General features: G+C 39.9%; 2 protein-coding genes across 3 annotated transcripts in view; both read left to right on the forward strand.

Moving 5' to 3' along the window:
• The window catches only part of RIPOR2 (RHO family interacting cell polarization regulator 2), a 78409-nt gene extending 65990 nt beyond the window's left edge, over positions 1-12419 (forward strand). For both annotated transcript variants that reach the window (XM_087707364.1, XM_087707365.1), the window contains exons 16-22: positions 2054-2189; positions 3562-3723; positions 4808-4966; positions 5707-5912; positions 7740-7823; positions 11500-11590; positions 12240-12419. In XM_087707364.1, the coding sequence (XP_087563490.1) occupies positions 2054-2189; positions 3562-3723; positions 4808-4966; positions 5707-5912; positions 7740-7823; positions 11500-11590; positions 12240-12340 (939 nt within the window). In that variant the 3' untranslated portion in view covers positions 12341-12419. The remainder of the gene's footprint in view (positions 1-2053; positions 2190-3561; positions 3724-4807; positions 4967-5706; positions 5913-7739; positions 7824-11499; positions 11591-12239) is intronic.
• Positions 12420-14739: 2320 nt separating this feature from the next.
• Positions 14740-18551, forward strand: ARMH2 (armadillo like helical domain containing 2). The gene is made up of 2 exons (XM_014058976.2): positions 14740-15082; positions 17613-18551. Exons 1-2 carry the CDS (start codon positions 14887-14889, stop codon positions 18050-18052), a joined length of 636 nt encoding a protein of 211 aa, XP_013914451.2. The 5' UTR covers positions 14740-14886; the 3' UTR covers positions 18053-18551.
• The last annotated feature ends 134 nt before the right edge of the window (positions 18552-18685 follow it).

Below are 18685 nucleotides of genomic sequence, written 5' to 3' on the forward strand. Positions count from 1 at the left end.
TGAAGTCCACAAATCATAAAAGTCCACAATCTGCCAATCTCCATTTTGACTCTCATCCCATGTTCTCCATATATGATTTTATTTTATCATGGTCCACTTGAACCTAAATAGAACTCCTGTCCACTCTTTGCTATTCAATGTGGCATGGTCTGGTACCAAATTGGTAATAGCACATTGACACTATAGGAGACAGAAGCTATATATTCTCATCTTGAGAGACCGCCTCCTGCCAATTACCTCCTCGCGACCTATTAGATCACACAGATTAGGCCTCCTCCGAGTTCCATCCGCCAGTCAGTGTCGACTGGCAACTACGCGGAGGAGAGCCTTTTCAGTAGTAGCTCCGACCCTTTGGAACGATCTCCCCGTGGAGATTCGTACCCTCACCACCCTCCAGACCTTCCGCACAGCCCTCAAGATCTGGCTATCCCGCCAGGCCTGGGGTTAAAGATTATAATCTGTCCCCACCCGAATGATGAATGTTGCTTCTATTTTTAATTATGTAGTTTTGTATGTCATCGTGTGTATTCCCTACCCCATAAGTTGTAAGCCGCCCTGAGTCCCCTCAGGGAAAAGGGCGGCCTATAAATAAACTTATCTTATCTTATCTGATCCAGATTTCTTTACACAGTTTGAGCTTTCAGAAGTTGTTTGAAAAACAAAAACAAGGTTAGGGTTAGGGTTTCAACTGTGCAGAGAACCTAATGAGATGACTAGGATTTAAGTTAGACTTACCATATTTTCCGGAGTATAAGACACACCAAGGTTTTGAAGAGGCAAATTTAAAAAAAAAAGTTTTTGCACTTTGCAAACGTCCCAAAAACGGTCCATTTTTCACGAAAACTGGCCCATATTTTTTTCAAAAAAAAAGGCATGAATAGCCTTTAGGAGGCTTATTGAGTACTCCTGGGGGCTGGGGTTGGGGCAAAATTGAGCAAAAATGGGCCAGTTTTTCACTCATTTCTGCCTTCCCCAAGCCCCCAGGAACAATCTGAAAGCCTTCTACAGGCTCTGCACGGCCATTTTGGTGAAGGGGCGGGGTTTCAGGAGGCAAAAAATACTGTATTCAGTGTATAAGATGCACCCAGATTTTCAGCCTCTTTTTTGAGGGAAAAAGGTGTGTCTTATACACTGAAAAATATGGTAAATTGGAGATGAAAGTTTATATACTTCATATGGTTAAAGTCCTACTGAAGTGTGTAGTACTAAAGTACTACAAATCATTGTGAATGAGACATATTTCCAAATAAGTCAAAATCGAACAGTTTAGTGTAATGGTTAAAGCACCAGGCGAGAAACCTTGAGACCATGAGTTCTAATCCCACTTTAGGTATGAAAGCCAGCTGGATGACTTTGGATCAGTCACATTTTCTCAGCCAATCAATCTCACAGATGTGTTGTTGTAAGGGAAATAGGAGGAAAAAGGAGCATTACATATGTTCACTGAGTTATTTATAAAAACAATAAAGGCAGGATATAAATAATAACAAAACAAATATTTATTTTGGTCCCTGATTAGCCTAAAATCATATAAAAAGCATAATTCCTCCTTCCCAGAAATTGTTCAGGTGGATTATTGTGCACTTGCTGAGACTAAAATAATGGAAGTATCCCCCCCCCCCCATTTGTGTATAGTAATCATAAAAGTAGGGTTTTCTTTCTCTGAAGTAAATATGTCACATTCATAGGAAAATATGGCATATTCAGAGTAGTATAGCAAATCTGTTTACTGTTATTTATCTACTTTGCTGAGAAAAGAGATCACTCCTAGAGATACATACTAAATCCTCTATTTAGATTAAAAGCACATATTCTCAAAGTCAAAATAATATAATCCAATACACAATCCAATAGAGCTGGTTAGCAATTGACAGAAACATATCACATTTGAATCCCATTTTTAAAATGTATGATAAAGATCATGTTTGTAAAATACATAAAGTTATAACATCGTTCTTTGACAAATTTGCATTTGTTCACTTTTGGAATGTTGACCTAATTAATGATAGTTCTGTATGGGGAATATTTACACTGTTCTTTCCTATTTTACCAGCAAATTGTATTCTCTAGCAGAACTCCCTTTGTCACAAGGTCTCTTCTGGATAAACTATCCCAACAAATTTTAGTGATTGAGAACCTTGCAGAGATCAGCAGTGAGATCCTGGGAAGCTTCAGACCTATAAGTGAAGGTGAGAAATAGCATAGACAATATTCATGTGAATATATGATTGCGTATTGCTGTTTCTTGCCCTATACTATGCAGTATTTTTCTGTGCATGTTCAGATGTACTCTTTTAAGGCTGCTGTTGTACAATTATTTATAAACCAGATTAAATACCATGAACTTTGTTGTAAGTAAGCCTATGTGGAAATAGACTATCAAGTTTCAGCCCCCTGCATATTTCTTTGGTGAAAAGTATTAATTAAACCACAGTAATATGTACAAAAACAAGTTGGATGAAAAAAGACAGTAGCTCAGACAAAGAACAGTGATATGAACATGCCAACTATCATGGGCTCAGAATTCCAAGTTATTACAAGGAAGGACATGAGGGGGAAATAGTTTAAAGCCACAGGGAGTTGTTGTCTGAAGAGCAGCAAAAGGGGGCAATCTGTGACCACTCTTCTAGTGAACATTCTTCTAGCATGACATTTTAACCTCAATAGATTCATTAGCCAGGCTAGGGAATTCTGGGAATTGAAGTCTACCCATTTTAAAATTGCTGAGGTTAAGAAACATTGATCTAGATCGGTGATGGCTAATCTTTTTAGTCCTGAGTGCCCAAAGCGTGCGTGCATGCGAAACCCCAAAATGAGAGTGCCCCCGTGCATGCACCCAACCCCCACTCTGTCCCCCAATGCACGTTCAAGCCCCGCGCATGCATCCCTGCACATGCATCCCCCCTCGCCAATTTTTGGTTTCCAGGTGGGTGCAGGAGGCCTTCCAGGCCCAAAACGGGGTGCGGGAGGGGGTGTGGACACACACACGAACCAGTGGTGGGTTTCAATTTATTTTACTACCAGTTCGCTCGTGCCCACTCACACGATGCTTCTGCACAGGCGCAGAAGTGTCCAGGCAGAGCCTCCCACTGCCACCACTACCGGTTCGCCCGATCTGGGGCCAACCGGCAGAAACCCACCTCTGACGTGAACCCCCAAAATACAATGTGAGTGTCCCCCGCACATTCACGTGCGTGTTCCCCGCATGTACTCTGCACCCCATGCATGCGCGGCAGAGACCCGAAGATCAGCTGGTCAGCAGGAGGCACATGTGCATGCGCAGTAGAGCTTTGCTGGGGCGACAGCTGGCATGCCCACAGAGAGGGCTCTGTGTGGCAACTGTGGCACCCGTACCATAGGTTCACCATCACGCATCTAGATCCTGCAAATGATAGACATAGTCGGTAAATTATTGTTACCTTTCTAGTCAAAGAACTTTATTTTTGTACCATTTTCTAAGTAAACATAACCCTGTACTAGTTTCCCTTAAATATAGAGCTGATTATTGTCCAGTTTTAATTTATACTAACGCTTCACTATTATGGTATTCTTTTCCATTAGCAATTCCAGAATTTCAGAAAAAGATATCCCTCCTTTCTTTCTGGAATAAGTGTACCAATTCTTCTGGGTTGTATCACACCTCTGCAGACAAAATGATCAAACAATTGGATATCACTTTTTCTACAGTGATGAATGGCGAATATCCAGGACTTTCAGAAACAGGTACAGTTACCTAATGTGCTTCCAGAAAAAAGTGATTGCAAAGATCGCAATTAACATTAATTAATCAAATATTTAAAAACATAATAAATAGTACTGTCTGTTGAATATTTGGTCTTTCAAGATTCAAATATTAGGTCTGTCACAAAATTTGAGATTTAAGTCCTATATAAGCATTTAATCTTGAAATAAATCAGTGCGGGCCTTAAATTTTATAACATCATGTATGCGATTGCACTATTATTATACAATATTATGTAATATTAGTATAAACAAGTAAATGAATAGCTTTCCAGAGGTATAAAATTAGTCTTTATTGAAAACTGTATGTAAATATATATATGAAATGTATGTATTACAGCCAGGACCATTTTTATATACAAGGCACAATGAACAGGCAGAGATTGATAGCTACAATGGCAATATTTTTAATGTTAACTGAAATCCAAAAAACTTTTTGTCAAATAAAATACATTATCTCATTTTACAGCACAAACTAGTTTACTAAATATTACTGGACCCACCTAATCTTGAAATAATTACATATGGGCATGGGCTTTTAACACGCATAAGATTTTATCCAAACTTTAGCTAAAAACCTAGTTTTAAAAGTTGCTATTTAAATAAATTATTTTGAGTTTTTTTAAGCAAAAAAAATATTGATTGCAGTTCCAGATTTCTTTAGACCGTGCCCATAATAAAATGAATATATTCAACCAAAGTCAATCACTTTTAAGGTGAATTCATGTCATATCATACCAGTAGCCTATTTTCTTTCCATTTGTTCTATTCAGGTACAATAGAAATATAATGACTTTTGAATTGAGTGTCATTGTAGATCAGAGGTACTAATCAGTTTCCCCGAGTTTGCCAATATTCTACAGTTTGCATAATCTCTAATCATTGTCATACTGATGCTTTCTGGAAATTATAATTGTAAATTTCTAGAAAGTATGAAGTGGTCTATTTTTTTTTTCTAAAACACATTATTACCCTTTCTAAAAATGACTTACCTCTAGTAATTTTATGTTGCTCTCATTAATGAGGATTCATTTGCTAACTAATACTTTTATCTGGTTATATGCAGTGTTCAGAACTTTGATTTCTCATATCTTGGATCGTGCAGAACCTCTTCTCTCCTCCAGTCTGCCCTTGGAAGTTATAACAGTTTTTCAGTATTACAACTATTTTGCTAATAAAAATGTTAGTGATCTGGCAAACTATTTGCTTCAGCTTGCAAAAGAAGGTAAGAAACAGGCTCTTCAGAAGTTCAAATTCCATAAGGCCACAATACTTTTAGTAGGAACAGCTAAAATGATAGAAAAAAAACATCTGAAAATTGTTGTTGAGGATTCTGGAACATTTCAGAAGGGTTCTACACAAAAGACAGATTTTTTGCGGGGGTAGAATATTCTTCATCATTTTGTTCTATACAAAATAGAGGGTGTAAAACACAAATTAAGTCATATGTTTCAGCCACGAGATCCACAGTTTGATGATGGAGACCGTAGATTGAACTCTATAGTGATGGTCAGAAGTGGTGGTAACATAGGTAGCTCATTCTCACATATTTAAAATTATTCTACTCTTCAGATATTGCTGGATGTTTGTATCAGGGGTGGGTTTCAACCGGTTCGCGGCGGTCCCCGCGAACCGGTTGGTCGGCGAACCCGGAAGTAAGTAACTTCCGGGAACGGCGAAGGGCCCACCCGTCCGCTCGCGTTCTTTACCCAGTTTTGACGAGTTCTGCGCTTCCACGCATGCGCAGGACGCATACAGCGCCTGCGCGATCCTCCAGGAGCAGCTGGAGCATCGCACAGACGCTAGTACGCATGCGTGCACGAGGACACCGCTGGCCCCGTTCCAACCGAACCAGTTGGAACGGGGCGAGAAACCCACCCCTGGTTTGTATGCTATTTCAAATGCATCTTTTAGTCTAAACTTCTTCTAAAAAGGGACAAATTGTTAAATGTCTTTGTGTTTTAGCTTTAATGGTACAAACTCTACAGTCTTTAAGAGATGAAAAGTTCTTGCAGAATAAGGCCAATTTAACCTCCATCAGTATCTCACCTCAACAAGAAGTGCTGAAATCTTTGGCTGTCCTTCTGACTGAAAACAAAAGGGAAACCTGTGAAGCTGTGGTAACAATATTGTCAACTGCTGCAGCAGGAAACAGACACTTCCGGGAAAAGGTAAGTTTTAGTGAAAACCTATCGAACAAAAGTAGAATTACCAGATTCTAGATGTGCTTAAACATCATGCTAAATAATAGTTTGAACCTGATTTATCGAACAATTGCAATTAGCTGGATGAGCATACTACAGGGTTGGATTACTTTGGTTTACCCAATAGATTTTTCTCTCCCTCGGTAGCGTAAGTTTATTCTTCTAGTTAGCACAGAATTTGGAAAAATAGGAACCACTTATTGCATTTCTGACTCTCAGATAGATTTCAGATGATGCCTTTGGGAGGCATATAGACAAAATAGCCATTGTTATATTATTATTCGGTGTCCCTCGTGGCACTGCTCAGATTTTCACTAGCTGCAATGAAACTGCTGAGTATCTGAGCTGAGGTGGCTCAGTGGTTAAATGCAGCACTGCAGGCTACTTCAGCTGACTGCAGTTCGGCTGTTCAAATCTCACTGGCTCAGGGTTGACTCAGCCTTCCATCCTTCCGAGGTGGGTAAAATGAGGACCCAGATTGTTGTTGGGGGCAATATGCTGACTCTGTAAACCGCATAGAGAGGGCTGAAAGCCCTATGAAGCGGTAGATAAGTCTAACTGCTATTGCTATTGCTATTGCTATCTACCAATATACTAATAACACCCAGTCGATTTCTTTATAATATCTTGAGATAATAATGGAGCTTCTCTGAATGCCTATGTGCAATTGGTATTGGATTAGATGAGGGATAATACATTGAAGGTGACTACCAATAAAAATAAGATCATATTGCTAGATCTCATTGCTCATTGTTCCAGGGAGGTGGCAAATCTTTTAGTAGAAGAAAGTGCGATTTTAGATCTAGTTCCTTCTAGGTCTTCCCCGTTGATGTGAAATCTTTTTTCAATGTCACCCCTGCACGTGCTGCTTTTTGCTCTCAGCATCAGTGAGGTGCATGCCAGATTGCCTGAAGTGAATGGGAATATATTCTGGAGCATGACCAACACTAGGATACTATGGGGATGGGCAGGGTGGTGGGCTGTGCTGTGCTGGGATATTGGTAGCAGGTACAGGGAGGAAGGGAATGCCGGTGGGGATAGATGGTCCAGTGGGGTATACCGTGCTGGGAGTAGCTGAGCGGGAAGAGGCAACAATGCACTACAGCCTTCTCTTCCCCCCTAAGAGAGCCGAGGTGGCGCAGTGGTTAAATGCAGCACTGCAGGCTACTTCAGCTGACTGCAGTTCTGCAGTTCGGCTGTTCAAATCTCACCGGCTCAGGGTTGACTCAGCCTTCCATCCTTCCAAGGTGGGTAAAATGAGGACCCGGATTGTTGGGGGCGATATGCTGACTCTGTAAACTCCTTAGAGAGGACTGAAAGCCCTATGAAGCGGTATATAAGTCTAACTGCTATTGCTATTGCTGTAGTCTGCAAGGCTGTCTTTTTCCTGCTCCTCGACCTCCCTAACTCCTTTTGCCTAGAATAGCCTTAACTTTAGACCTGGCACAGACCCAAAGACTGTAAACAAATGTTGTGGTTGGGCATGAACTCAAAGCGGCTTTTCCACTTCACACTTAGGATGATGCCTCATTCATAGAATATTTACACATCTCTGATTGCATCCTACCCAGGAATAGTTGTGGCAGGAAGTAAAAACTTTTGTGGTAATTGGTTGCCTTCCCTCCCCCCCCCCTTTACCTAAACAATCAATGCTCCCCTTTCAAAGAGATGAATACTGCTTTGTTTTTTATTTGGTGAATTTATTTTTCTAAGCAGAAGAAGATTTTTTTTTTTTTTGCTGTTGTTCTGAAAGGGTGTTGCTCCGCAGTCTCACGGTCTCTCTTTTTCTTCCAGGCTTTAATTTATTACTGTGAGAGCCTTGCCCAGCCCAGCCTCCATCTGCAGAAGGCTGCTTGCCTGGCCTTGAAATGCCTTCAGGTAAACTTTTGCCTTCTTGACTTTCCCATGAACTACAAAAGGCCAAGCCAAAAAAAAAAAAAAAAACCCAACCACTAGAGGTTTCAATAACACTTCTTGAATACACAATAAGAAGAGCATTGTTCTCTTGAATTGGTTGTCCAGATATTACTTTACCAAAATGGGAGGGATTTGATGCATGTAGTTTAACAATGTATTTGGGAAAGGGGCTGTATTCTCTGATTCATAGTGTATGATGATTAGAAAAACATGGGGGGGGGGGGCAAGGATAGAGCCAAGGTGGCGCAGTGGTTAAATGCAGCACTGCAGCTACTGCTAGATCAGCAGTTCAGCGGTTCAAATCCCACCGGCTCAGGGTTGACTCAACCTTCCATCCTTCCGAGGTGGGTAAAATGAGGACCCAGATTGTTGGGGGCAATATGCTGACTCTCTGTAAACCGCTTAGAGAGGGCTGAAAGCCCTATGAAGCGGTATATAAGTCTACTGCTATTGCTATTGATACGCAAAATATACATTGCAACGCTTATTGCAAAGCCTCTCAACTATCAAACGACAACTCGGCCTTCATGTGGTGCCCCCCGTTCCCACCAATCGGGCTCTGTCGACCCTTGGGACTGGCGTCCCCTTGGGTATATCCAGCCGAAACAGCTTCCATGGATCGCCGTATCCATTCCTTTTTAGGGCTAAACAATATCGGTTGCCTCAATGTGCAAACATTGCTACAAACAGGGAAGCAGGCCCTTCTCGCTAAAAGTAAAATCATATAATAGCGACTGGCTGCACTATCTGACAACCCTAGCCCAGGACCGAAAACAGTGGCGTCAAATTTCCATGGAAGTCGCCTATACCCACGATGGGTGAAGAGGCGTCAAGTACAAGTAGTACAAGTACAAGAAAAACATGGGAAGCTGCCGTTTGGTTGGATAGGGTTTGGCCCATGTGCTGTGTATGCGTTCATATTTCCATTACAAAAACATTTCTAAGACAAATCCTTTTTTTCCTTGATATTTTTATTAGTTTATCAGAATATAAATACAAAAATACAAAGAAAAAAATGAAAATAATGGGAAAATAGGAGAGGAAAAGGAGAAGAGGAAAAAGTGTAAGGAGGAAAGGAGAAATAGAAAAAGAAAAGAATTGATTTCCGATTCCTTTTGGTGCAGAATAACATACAATTTTATACTAGCCATTTCTATAACAACAAACCTGTCTAATCAGCAAAGCCCAAAATCAAATATTCATTTCCCCCCACTTCTAGCACAAAGTCCAAAAGCAGTTTTCCAAGTAAAAACAAAATTAATTGTATTCTTTTATTTAATCAAAGTTGTCAATTTCACCATCAGTGCTAACTCCATCAACTTTTATAGATTTCTAAGACAAATCACAGCTCATCCTTTCTGTTGTGGAAATGTTTCCTGGGCTGAAATTAGGACCTACAGTTGCAGGAAAAAGTATGTGAACCCCTTGGGATTACGTGGAGTTTTGCATGAATTGGTCATAAAATGTGCTCTGAACTTCATCTAAGTCGCAACAATAGAAAAACACAGTCTGCTGAAAATATTACTACACAAACATTAGATGTTGCCATGGTTTAATTGAACATAACATGTAAACATTCACAGTGCAGGGAGGAAAAAAGTATGTGAGCCCCTAGCCTAATGACTTCTCAAGAGCTAATTGGAGCCAGGAGTGAGCCAACCTTGACTCCAATCAGTGTGATGATATTGGATGTGTTGCTGACAGCTGTCCTGCCCTTTAAAAACACACACCTGTTTTGGGTTTACTGGTATCAAGAGGCACTGTCTGATGTCAACCACGCCTCGCAGAAAAGAGCTCTCAGAAGACCTACAATCAAGAATTGTTGACTTGCATGAAGCTGGAAAGGGTTATAAAAGTATCTCCAAAAGCCTTGATGTTCATGTGTCCACGGTAAGACAGATTGTATACAAATGGAGAAAGTTTAGCACCGTTGCTACTCTCCCTAGGCGTGGTTGTCCTGTAAAAATGACTGCAAGAGCACAGTGCAGAATGCTTCATGAGGTAAAGAAGAATGACAGATGCAGTTCAGAGCACATTTTATGACTAATTCATGCAGAACTCCACGTAATCCCAAGGGTTTCACATACTTTTTCTTGCAACTGTATGTATCTGTTTTTTTTTGTTTTTTTTACAAATGAAGGCAAATATCTGTATCCCAGGATAATGTTGCAGGATCCAATCTGGGTTGGTCATTGGGACATGAGGTTTTGGTCTTCCGAGCTTTCAGACTTATGCTGGAGCCAATATTCAGGGAACCTCTCTCTCACAAGAATGTGTCCAACGCAACGATTTAGTAAGAAGAGTTGACGAAGTAGAAAAGAGAATAATTCCTCCTTTTCCCTGTCCACTTTAGCATAGATTTTAATCAAGAAGTACCCCCATGAAATGGGTATATCTAATTTGGGACACTGAAGAATATTTGTGTCAAGAATAGTCTTATCATAATGTCCGTCACTACCAACAAATTATGTATTGTTATAGTTAACTGTTATTGTACAAATTGTCATAAGTCATTTGAGGGTATGGTATGACTTAGGCCACAATTCAATCCGAAATTTCCATTGCTAAGCAAGACAATTGTTAAGTGAATCTTGCCCATTTGATGACCTTTCTTGCCACAGTTATTAAGTGAAACACTGCCATTGTTAAGTTAGTAACATGGTTGTTAAGACAGTCTAGTTTCCCCATTGACTTTGCTTGTCAGAAGGCCACAACAGGTTAGGAGTAACATGACCCCAGGACACTGCAACCATTATAATGGAACCAAGGTGATGCTGCAATGGTCGTAAGAATGAAAAACTGCCATAAGTCACTTTTTTTCAGTGCTGTTGTAATTTTGACCAGTCACTAAGTGTAATAGGTTGAGCACTATCTGTACATATAACACAAAATGTAGATAAAGAATAGTGTGTATCATTCTTATATATAAGGTAATTAGTCTCTCTACGTGTGTGTAGTACATTTAGCATTGCAAATACGTTTAATTTTAAAACATACATAACTAATAAAGCTAAAATGCATTGGAATGTGCTGCTTTATAAAGAATCTTTGTGTAAACCAGGGCTGTTAAACATGCTGGCCACGCCCACGCCCGGTTAAGTGAAAGGGGGGGGGAAGTCCCAATATGTTATGTGGTGATATTGTCACCATGTGAGTTTGACACCCCTGGTGTAAACAAAGTATCTCTGCTGAGAGCATGAGATCAGTTGCCACCTTTGGAAGGCCCGGGAAGTTTCATAGGGGCACATTTTCAGATGTCTGTATTGGTGCCCATGGTTGATCAAGATTCTTTGAACTGGGGAGGCACGTCCAGGTGGCTTGAGAAAATGCACGTGTTTTTATATTTTTTAAATTGTGAAAACAATGAGTGGAATGACTTACCTCCGGAAGTAGTGGGTGCTCCATCATTGGAGGTTCTAGAGAAGAGATTGGACAGCCATTTGTCTGGAATGACATAGGGTCTCCTGCTTGAGCAGGGGGCTGGACTAGAGGACCTCAAGATCCCTTCCAATTCTGTTATTCTCCATTCTGTATATACAGGTTTAAAAACTCAGATGTACAGTACTATTCATTGCTATAAAGATTTTCTGTAATACAAGAACTGAATTACATATTTATTTCTTTAATCGTTCTATAGGCAACTGAAAGTATTAAAATGCTGGTCACTCTTTGCCAGTCTGACAATGAAGAAGTTAGGAATACAGCTTCTGAAACCTTGCTCTCTCTTGGTAGGTTGGTTTTTTTATGATGTTTCTGGTATCTCCTTTTACTCCAGATGGAAAAAGAAATCTAGTGAACACGACAAAATATTAGTGTGAGAGAAGGGTTAAAAAAAAACCTACAAGAAATAGAAATGAGGTAGTATTAACCAAATTTACTAGCCCAACGCTCCTATTGACAGTAACGTAGTGGCATAATTAAGTGATTTACTGTATAAAAACTTGTACTCCTTTCACTGTCACTGAAATTCTCAGGAAGGGAGAGGCCAAAAGTAAGGAGCAATTTCTCAATCTTCCTTTTCCTTCCTCTTTCTTCTTCCTTATCTTTTGAGAGGAACGGTAAGATTGCTTATAGAAAATTGCAGGGCTGTAGGCTATACTAGCGAGTAAAAATAAAAATCTGGAAGAAGGCCATGACAAAAGACTGCTACTACTGTTGCCAAGAAAACTTGAAAGGCTACTTCCATAAAATCACCCAGACTCCTGGTTATTTCAAAGGAAACCCAATCCTTGTCCATAATCAGAGTTCTTTGAAATGTGAAATATTATATCCAGTCTTGCCAGGTCATGCAGTGTGAGATTGTGATATGCAGTTTAGAACCGCAAGTTGAGAAGATGAAACATTTGATTGTTCTTCTTTTATTTTGTTGCTGTTCAGGAGAAGATGGACGGCTGGCATACGAACAGCTAGACAAATTCCCCCGTGAATTTGTTAAAGTTGGGGGTCGACGCACAACTGAAGTGGCTACAGCTTTTTAAATGTTCAATTTCTATTTTAAGATCTGCCAATTTCATGTGAACCAAGATGGTCCTGTAAATAAACTGAAACTTCAAAACCCATTATTTTGAAAATTGTTTTGTAACTTAGGAACTTATCAGTATTAAAAAGAGAGAGGGGGGGGTGTTAATGAATGGACTGCTGTTGGCTCTTCTATGTAGCTTATAGTGAAATATTGATTTGTTGAAGATTATGACAATCTTGCTTTTTTGTGAAATCCATGTAATTGTTGTAAAGCTTTGGAAAAATGAGAGATGTTTTGAAATTATGTTATGTTAAATATAGAGCAGTGCGTGTTTGGTGGGCATAATTGTGCCAGTTTGCAATATGTGATACTGTGTTGAAAACATTGAAAAGCAAAAATTTATATAAGAGCCACAGTGGTGCAGTGGTTAGAGTGCAGTACTGCAGACTACTTCTGCTGACTGCCGGCTGCCTGCAATTTGGCAGTTGGAATCTCCATCCTTCCGAGGTCTGTAAAATGGGGACCCAGAGTATTGGGGATAATATGCTGACTCTGTAAACTGCTTAGAGAGGGCTGTAAAGCACTGTGAAATGGTATATAAGTCTAAGTGCTATTTCTATTTAAAGCTGTTCTGACTCCCACCCTCTCTGAATCTCATCAAATATCTGCCTGTCTGATTTTATTACTGGTAGCCAGCTAGGTTAGCATAAGCAATACTCAAAATTAGGCCTAACTAAGGATGTGAAATTTCAGATAGTGTGATTTATGTCCCCTGTTTAAATGTCCATTCTTCCTTTTTTTCTGCCTTTCACTCAGAATGCACATTAATACTAGAAAGCATTTTTCGTTGATAACCAGTTGTGTAAAGCAGGTGAAAAACTAAATTGTTTTTTTTCCTACAGAGAATTATATAATGACAGATAAGCCCCGAATTCCCAAAATTTTAGGGAGGTGAAATTTACCTGTTACTTTTTAAGACCTTGGTTTATTTAATTTTAATTTTCAATATGACAGATGATAGCAAAGATGATTTCTGGACTGCCTTATACAGCATAAGGTGATCAAGATAGCTTATAGCTTAATCTGATGTAGACTTTCTCTGAAAATCCTCTTGAGTTTAACCTGTTTACTTTCCAACAAGAATGAATAGAATTGCAGCTCCATAGAACTTCTTGCTACTATTTTTGTGGACGTACAATTATGAAAGCAATTAGTTTCTCTGCTACGGTTGGGGTCCACAAGCAGAAAAAAACAATCAAGCATTCTCTGAATCAGGTAGATTTTGGAGTTTTGTTTAGAACTATGATCTAATAAAGCCCTTCTTTTGCAAATGCATGGTTAAGACATTATTTTTGTGAATGTATATATCTGTATATTTATAAATCACATATAAGTATTACTTGATTAAAATTACATTTGTACAGTTACTGAAAAGTCTACTGAAAAAAACCAAGCATTTCTCATAACATGTGGAAGTATTATGCTTGAGGTTTTTATAGCACATTGCTCACATGAGCTTGCAATCTTTTATGGTCGTCTTTTGTACTGATTCTTGACTTATATATGCCTAATAATTTTGTGGTATTTGTTATTTTTGGTATTTACTGCTTCCTTTAAGTTATAATAAACATTATTTTTGAAATATGAAATATGTGATAAAGTTTTCTTGCATTTATGGTGATCAGTTCCTGTAAAAGTATGTGGAAATGACTTTGGGAGGCAGGAGGAAGAGCTGCAGACTAGACAAGTAGCGTGTAAAAGATTTCTTAGCAGGAGGGAGGGCATAGAAAATGTTTCAGATGAGATTGCCCCATTTTCCCAGAAAGCAAAAGGAAAAGAGAGGAGAAATATTTTTCAGTCTTGCAAAATTCTGTTACTATAACCTTACAATAAAGACAGAGCTTGTACTTCTCGTCTGGATTACCTATAAGGGCTCATGGGTGTGTAAGGCTTTCAAAGCAAGATTTAGACATCTTCTTCCTGCAAATATTCCTGGACACTGAATTGTTAACAGTTGTAATCTGTGCTCCCAGATGATGGAAGCTATGGTATAATATTTAGAAGATAGCAAAGTCTTTCCTTCTGCTTTAAAGCTTCCCTTGGTGCCTTATCATTTTTGGTAGAATGTATTTTTAAAAAGGAATTGTAACTATCAACTTTGCTCATTCTAAAACACAGTTCAATTAGCAAGTGCTCTTAAATACTGTTTTTTTCCCCAAAGATGAGTTAGTTAGAACTTGCTGTTCTGCTGTTTATTGGAATGTGGCACTGAAGAAGGCATCTTTTTAATGAATCTCAGTTGGTACCCAGAAAAATTAAAAGGGTGACTGCAAAATAAATAGATAAATATTTTTTTAAAGTAGGATTTAAGTAAATTAGAAAACAAAGGAATAACTTCATGCATGACATCATTAAGAACCTGTGCTGTTACACTGCACATTCTGTTTACAGAATTCATTACCTAGTTACCAGTTATGAATGAGTTTTGTAGTAACTGAATCAATATATTGATTTTTCCAACATTTCTTTACTTCATAAAAGAAGTATACTTCTTTAGGCAACATGGGAGCTGTATTTAGTGCACTAAAAGCTTGTTATCACAGGTATCGTGATAGAAGGGAACCAGTCCTCAAGCTGATAGATCCAACCTTCCACCACCACAAAATTAAAATATATGCCATGGATCTAAGAAATGCAGAGCTGCCACTGGAAGAAAGAGCCAAGGCTGCATTATATATAGGCCTACTAGCTTACACAGGTATGGATGAAAGATTGAGCTAAGTTTGGGATAAGAGATTCAAAAGGAGGCGATTAATATATTCTACATTCATTGAAATAATATGTAATATATTATCCTTAAATCAGTGATGTCAAACCTATGACTCGTGTCAAAGGGGACATGTTGCATTTTGGGTGACATGCCAGCATTCATCAACCAACTATTTTTGAAAGCAATCCCATTATCGCAATTTTAGGCTATGAAGGCTTCATGTCCATGGGGGTTCCACCACAAATCCGCGAAGCCCTTATCCGCAGAGACATAAGCGCGAAGACTAATTCGCGCCGTTCTAAGCGCTAAGGAAAAACGCAACCCTACCGCGATGACATAATCGCTGAGGGCAAATCCGTGCATTCCCAAGCACTCAGTACCCTAAACCTAACCCTAAACCTAACGCTAAACCTAAAGCTAAACCTAACCCCAAACCTAACCCTAAACCTAACCCCTAAACCTAATCCTAACCCTTACCTTAATTGAAATCGGCTTTCTGCCGCAGCGCCGTTTTAAAGCGCCCTTCTGTTGCCGCGCTGTTGTCGCGGCGGTGATGACGTTGCGGCTTTAGCGCCGCGATTTTACCACTGCGATTTTGACGAGCGCGGTTTTGTCGTGCCACGGTCCATGGGATGTATTCTTGCATGACCTCCACTTCCTCGAGTTCATGTGGGGAGGGGGAGGGCAATACAAGAATGGGATGTGCTTTTGCTGTTGTTTGGAGGCTGCTGAACCTTCAAGAACAGACCTTGTGTAATCTGGAGTAGCCTCAGGCTGGAAGGGGGTGTCAGCAGAAAGAGAACAGTCTGAAGTTAAGTAGATATAGCAGATCACGGGGGCCACAGGGCCAATTGCACCATTTTCCAAGCTGGTCTGTTTGAGTGTCAGCAGTGGCCCTAAGCTTAAAATCGACGCCTGGGTCTCAACTTCAGGCCCAGCTTTGGTACTTGGCAGTGCCACTATTCACATGCATAGATAAGGGGGCAGATTATCTTTTGTTATGGTGGGGGAAGGGTGACACATCAGTCAAGACGTTATGAATTTTTGATACACAAAGCCCAAAAGTTTTGCCATCATTCTCCTAAATATTGTGAGACCTACAGAGTTCAGCTCGAGTCACAGGTATTATGGGGTCTTCAGCAACAGCAGAACCTTTGTATACTTGGGACTTAGAAGAGATGTGTTAGAAGCAAGATTGATAATTAATTGATCCTTTTGCTGTCACCATACCTCATCTTTTTAATCGAGAGAGAACAAACTTTTAAAGCCCATCCTTCCAATTTTACTCCAAGCCAGATATGCAATGGAGTCGTGCAAACGTACTGTTTCCCTCCAAAATAAGATCTACCCTGAAAATAACTTCTAGCCGGATTTTAGTATGCTAATATAAACCCTACCCCCAAATAAGCCCTAGTTAAAATCATCGGGGGCATGGACAGCATGGGGGGGGGCACAGGGGCTAACCATGTCCAGTAGCAGTTGCAGCTTGCATAGCAAAGGTCAGTTGATTGCCTGTCCAAGCAGCAGGCAGAGGTGAGGGTGGCATGCGATTTGGATGTGCCGTGCAGGATGTGGGAGTGTCTGTGGGCCAGAGCAGGCAGGCTGCCCACTCCGTCCCATTGTCTCTCAGGTTGCCTGCTCCATTGCGGCTGTGGGCCAGCAGCCGTGTGAGGTCCTATTGGACAGGGCTGCTGGAGTCGCTACCACGAGGCAGATTTCAAAGTGTGGAGTGGATGGCCTGGTTGAGGGGCCCTGAGGTAAGCCAGTGCAGGGTCCATGGGGCAGCTCCAGACCCCGCTACCTCACCGTGGTGGCACTGGTGTACCATACCGTCTCCTACCCCATTGCAGCTGTGAACCAGGAGAAGTGGACTTCCTGTACGTGGGGAAAAAATAAGGCATCCCTCCCCCCAAATAAGTGCTAGTGCTTATTTTGGCACCCTAAAAAAATATAAGGTTGGGTTTTATTTTTGGGGAAACACGGGTAATACATTTTTATGCCGGAAAATGCTGTTTGTTTATGCTATTTTTTCATTCAGGATTTTTTTCTACTTGACTTTAGAATTTTTTTCAAAGATTTTTATTTTACCAACTGACTCATATATATGAGCTGTGCAGTGTAAAGAGCAGACCGCAATGTAATTGAATACAGCACTTGTCAATCATATACCCGATAGACCCATTTCTGTAGCAGACGCTTCTGCTTGCGACGGTAACATTTCCAGTTTCAGCTGATGCCTTCTTTGCAGACCCATCCAACAGAGTCTGCGCTGCTCTACTGGACTCAGAAGTGATTGCTCTGGGTTAAACCGAGAAGCTGAAAAGCCATTTTGGTGGTTGTTTTCTCTTGTTTTGGGCAGCAGTGATAATACTTTCATTGAAATCATTTGAACAAATTCTGTAAGTTGAGTGAGGGCAGGAGGAAGAACGTGCTTCATTGTCATTTATTGAACATTTGGGAAATGTCTGTTCAATGAGAAAGTGGCTCAGAATTTATGAACTTTGCATAAACTTTGCAGGTGGCGTTAGTGCTGGAAGTTTTACTACACAATATATTCAGGACATGATTGATATTTTGATGATGCCAGACACAACCACAAAAGTAAGAATCTTGGTTTTAAAAGGACTGAGTACTGTATGCTACATTAACCCCGTAAACCAAAATGAAGCCAAAGCTCACCACCTTCCTGAAATTTTGCTGTCCTATCTTGAAGAAGATGAAGATGCTGCAGAAGCGGACCCAGATATAGTTCTGGTGAAGTTCTGGGTTTGTTATCTTATGACTGTTGTCTGCTGTAATAATATGTCTTATATTAAATTATTTCATGAAATTGGTGGCCAAACACTAGAGAAAAGACTGGAATACCTGTCTAATATGGAATGGTTTGGCTGGCCCCAAAACTATGCTACATTAATGTACATGTTTATGGGATATCCAGGCACAGAAGTATACAAATAGAATTAAGAGAATGTGTGTCAGAACAAATAATTCTACTGACAAGCACTAGGTGTTACTTTCTTCAAATATTTGACACAATAAAATTACTGCTTAATGTTTAAACTGATGGTTAATTCTAAGATTTATTTAATCAATAAAAACTAAAAAAGGATAAATATCCCGAGTTAAACTCAACAGAATTGATCTCTATTGCTTGCTGCCTGGATGTTCAACTTAGTCTAGCATCTAACCCTGGGATCTCCTAGCGGTCTTTCGAGAATTATTCACATTGAGGTCCCCTTTTTAGTACAGCCAAGGCTGGCAAGGTGATGGCGCCTTCCTTCATTTTGCTACATGCTATCAATCTGAAGAAATGCTTTGTGAAAATGGTTTTAAGAATAATAAACAGCCTTCAAAACACAAATAAGCTGTTATGCAAATAATACCTTCTGCACTATTACTGTTAAAAATTGTTGAAAACTACTAGGAATCCCGTTAAGCTAAACATTTCATAATTATGGATAATTATCTATCTGGTCTTAGATTGGGAATAAATCTTACCATTTGTGGATAAGAAAGTTTCAGTTTGATTACTTTAGCAGGGCAACACCCAGTTGGAAATGGCCGCAATCCCTCCTATCCCATGTAGTCAAA

Source organism: Thamnophis sirtalis, unplaced genomic scaffold (assembly GCF_051295495.1).
Source record: "Thamnophis sirtalis isolate CommonGarterSnake01/CBP01778 unplaced genomic scaffold, rThaSir2_p1.2 scaffold_2, whole genome shotgun sequence".
NCBI lineage: Eukaryota > Metazoa > Chordata > Lepidosauria > Squamata > Natricidae > Thamnophis > Thamnophis sirtalis.